The 4,312-nt window shown below is 39.8% G+C and overlaps 1 protein-coding gene across 1 annotated transcript; it reads right to left on the reverse strand.

The window, feature by feature from the left end:
* Positions 1-46: 46 nt before the first annotated feature.
* Positions 47-4,172, reverse strand: LOC121938356 (envoplakin-like; the record flags this gene model as incomplete). The annotated part of the gene is made up of 8 exons (XM_042481616.1): positions 4,008-4,172; positions 3,691-3,842; positions 3,496-3,593; positions 3,168-3,340; positions 1,785-1,933; positions 1,375-1,513; positions 1,064-1,257; positions 47-205 (listed from the first exon to the last, which is right to left on the reverse strand). Coding segments are annotated over exons 1-8 (1,229 nt in total), but the record flags the coding sequence as incomplete, so codon positions are not given.
* Between the last annotated feature and the right edge of the window lie 140 nt (positions 4,173-4,312).

Raw genomic sequence — 4,312 nt, forward strand, 5'->3', positions numbered from 1 at the left:
TTTTTACAGAATTACACAGAACAAATCATATGTATAAATAAATCACAGTCTCACCTCTTGGGAGCTTTGCCTGGCAGACACCTCAGACAGATTAGCATTGTAGCCCATCTGGTCTTTCGGCATGTTGTCCAGGAAGGACTTGAGAGATGTGGATGTGCTCTGGTACTCCTGGTTCTTGATTGCAGCTTCTTGTAATATTTTCTCTCTGAGAAATTATCAATATGTTCAATATAATTCTTTCGTGCCCTTTCCTAAAATATATTTAAGTCTGAGGTATAATTAGCTTAGACCTTTGCCTGACACATCATATCAGTGTAAACTGCTTTTTTTTGCAAGCTACTGCATGTAAAAGCACTGAAACATTCTGCAAAATAATGATATACGTATTTTTTTTATTTGCAATAGTAACTTTTTTTTTTTTTTAAACAAAACAACAACAAAATGTAGGTCCTATGTATGTTTGAAGCCAGTAGGAAAGTTGTATACATCTAGTACTCAACTTGTTGGGGGGCAACTTTTGCAAAGTGACAGATAACCAGGGGGCCGGTTAATTTTTCTTTTTCAAAAAAGCACATCCAGTTGCAGCAGCAATGCAGTGGTCTGGTTACCATAGGGGTGTTTCTAGGATTTGAGGGCAATTGGGTTACTGGCAGGAGATCCTCCCTGGCACTTTTTAAAAATATAAACAAGCTCTATGTTGATTTTTTTTAATACACTACATTTAAAGTACAGAAATAATTTCCAGTGTGCTTTAATTTAGTGTCATTGGGCCAACCGGCACCCTATCAACTTACAGCCCGGGGGGTTATAAGTTGAGTGTCACTGCAAACTCATTAGAGACCATCTATGTTTCATTTGAATACTTTTTATAGCGTTGAAAAGGCAAAGCTATCTGGATTTCAAAAAAGAAGCAAAGACTTTTTTTTAAATATATACAATTAAAAGCAAAATATGTTTGCAATATGTTTTTTTTTTCTTCTTCTTTTCTGTCCTTTTAATCATCATATCACTCCTTTGGGGACCAAGCTGATTTGACTTGATTTGCTCATGGTTTGATTCTCACCTCTCCTGCAGCTGGTTGGCCACGTTAGCATAGCGGTTCTGCAGCTGCTTGACATCTGATCCCTGGCGCTGGATTTCAGGGCAGTACTGCTGGTAACCCTGCTGCAAAGACCTGCAAAGCTGCTCCGTGGTGTCCAGATCCTGACTCAGCTTCTTCATGTCGTCCTGAGCCGCTGCCACAGACCTTTGCTGGTACTGAATACAGCAAAGGAGACATGCAATTTCAAATCTGTCAGATCTAAAATAAATCTCTGAGAAAGAGCATCACCTTTTGTGTAGTAGGGCTTAGATTTCAAATGCAGATTTCCTCACCTTAATGTCCTCAGCACGGGCTTGGATTGCATTCGGCATATCAGGGATTGGACCATCATTACTCAGGTTTCTCTCAAACCCAGAGACGAGGCCGTCCACCTTCTTAATCTGGTTCTCCAGATTAAGAGATGCATTTGCTCTAAAAAAAAAACAAAAAAAGATAAACGTGTTAATAATTATACTGAGGTTATTTAGTTACGTAGCAGAGCTCAACAAAGGCGGACAGATGAACACCTATGACAGGCATTTTTAATGTAAATATTTTTAAATCATTTTTTGCAGTCTTTAAGGGAAAAGTTGTAATCTGTTGTTTTAAAAGAGGGACAATCCATATGTTCATCGAAGACAAACCCCTCCCCCTAATCACTGCATAAATTCGATCCCCCTAACAAAACATAAACAACACTTACTTCTTGGTGTAAAGGTCAGCAAGTTCTGCGATGTTGTTGTTCTTGTTGGCCAGTGCAGAACTGTTGGGGTCTTTGGCCAGCAGGGGCTGCAGTTCGGCCTGAGCTGCCTGCCTCTGCTGCTCCAGAGCCTTCAGAGCCCTGTTAGCTTCCTAAAAGGGACAGATGATACTTTAGTTACTAGGAGCCAACAACCTCAACTTCCATAGCACGTACATACAAACACTTAAGTTTTATTCCTACCAATATTCAAAAGGTTTTCTCAGAGGGCTTTGTTAATATGCCATTTACAGCCTGATTTCATAACATTTTATTCCAAACTACTTTTATAGGCTTTTGACCATATTTACTGATTTATTAAGTGAAAAAAAAATCCTTTTTGAAAAACCTTTGGCTCTAATACATGAACAAAATTAAACAAGAATTTGGAAACTGGCTTTATCTAATGTATAGAATTTTGTTCTACAAATTAGTGCCATTTCAGAAAAGTTCTAACACAGCACACCCGAGGTGTCTCCCTGACCAAACCAGGGCTGGTGATTGTTGGAGCGTCTCATACTTATACCATCATATACATACACTGTATACCCCGGTAAAATGTCAGAATGGTATGAAGGTATGAAAAATAATACCACCCGAGCCTATTGTCATCAAATATTAGGCATCAAATCATCTAGAACTCCTCTTTGATCAAACTTATCTCAAAAAAAGAAAAACTCATGGTCTTAAATTTTTCAGAGACTTTTCAACACTTTGCATGATATCATCACTGTGTATACGCAGCTCCTTAAAAGACATGTGGTCTAAAACATTTGATAAATTAGAGGTGTTTAATCGACATAGCCGACAAAAGGAATAAAGGCAGAAACATGCTTAACAGGATCAACCTTAGCTCTGATAAATCAAGAGGCAACCCTCAGGGTTTAAAACTGAAGTCAATGCTTAAGTGCCAAAAAATGCAGTTCCTTGAGTGGCCACTTGAGGGGGGCTCCAAAACAATGTCAGTCCCCATGTTAAAATGCCCAACAGTGAAATAAATATGTTCACAGCCTGGCGCAACTAACAATTTTGGTCTCTTAGCTATTTTTATTCATTCTAAAATGTAGCCTACATGTTTCCATTTATTAGGTCTTAAAGTTGAACATGTTTAAGGGCGAACTGTTTTAAGTGACAGTTTGTGAATCAGATCCACCCCTCACCTCTCAACAGCTCCAAAAAAAGACAAAAACAGAACAAGATGTTGAGAGCTGAAGTGCTGAATTTGAGGCTTTAAAACCGCTGCCCACAAACCAATGCGTGACATCACGGTAGCTACGTCCTTTATTTTATACAGTCTACGGTTTAAAATAAATAACACAGTTGTATGTGTGACTTCACATCTCTCACCTCCTGTTCCCTCAGCCTCTTGGCCAGATCTCCAGCTGGATCGTTGGGGTTCAGTGGGGCTCGCAGGCGATTCAGCATGCTTTCCTCGGCTTTGGCCAGGTCATTGTCCAGCTTGTCCAGCTGCTTAGACAGGGCGCTCACTTTGGGATCCACTGGGCCAGATGAAACTGGGGCTGAATGAGAAAACAGGGACGTTAATTTATTGCCTAATCTGATTGCGGTACTACCATAAAAATGTAAAACTTAAATGTAAATAATCGTTATGTTTTACAGAACCAATAATACTTCATAATTAGGATATTCAAGGATTTAATTTATAGACAAAGACCTGCTTGCTGGGCTCTGGAGACCTCGGCTTTGTGGTTCTTCAGGGATGCCACCAGAGCAGCTCTCCTCTTCTTGATGTCTGCCAGTTCACGACCCAACCTAATGAATTGGACAAAGGTGAATAGAAACAGTATTATTGGCATATTCTTGCACTGTTTATTGCAGCTGCATAATACTTCGACCTTGTATTACTTACAGGTCCACTTTGTCAATGGCCTCTGTATCAGGTGGAGGGATCTGGAAGCAAACTCCCGGGAAGGTTTTTGTGGCCCCATTAGTTGAAATAACGTCCCAGTTCTCAGATGAGTTAGATTTTAGGGTGAACTTTTCACCTCTTTCCAGAGAATCCTAGATGGTAATATTAAATGAGAAACATGTCCAAAAAGATTAACAAAAAGAAACATTAGTGTGTCTGAATAAAAGGGCCTGAAGTAAACACCCCAGCTGTAAATATTTGACAATTTCTGCCTTTTCTTATTTCTACAACAACAATTTAAGGTGAAGAAGCTCCACCTCATCTGTCTCCCAGTCACACAGGGACTCCACAGTGATGGGTCTGTTGGGGGCATTACGTCGTAGCTTCAGAGGGGCGATGGTGGTGCTGCGTTTCCTCAGGTCTGCGAGCTGCTGTTCGCTCGTCTGTACATCGTTATCCTCGACCTGGGGTGAAACAAACATAGAGATATCTTTATCATCTCATTGTAGATAGCAACAAATCCTCATCATACACATCACTGAAGAATTAAGACTGAATTGGAGATACATTTAAGCATGTATCTCCAATAATGGTTTAATGCACTTTTTGTGCTTTAAGAGTC

Source organism: Plectropomus leopardus, unplaced genomic scaffold (assembly GCF_008729295.1).
Source record: "Plectropomus leopardus isolate mb unplaced genomic scaffold, YSFRI_Pleo_2.0 unplaced_scaffold29241, whole genome shotgun sequence".
In the NCBI taxonomy this organism is placed as follows: domain Eukaryota; kingdom Metazoa; phylum Chordata; class Actinopteri; order Perciformes; family Serranidae; genus Plectropomus; species Plectropomus leopardus.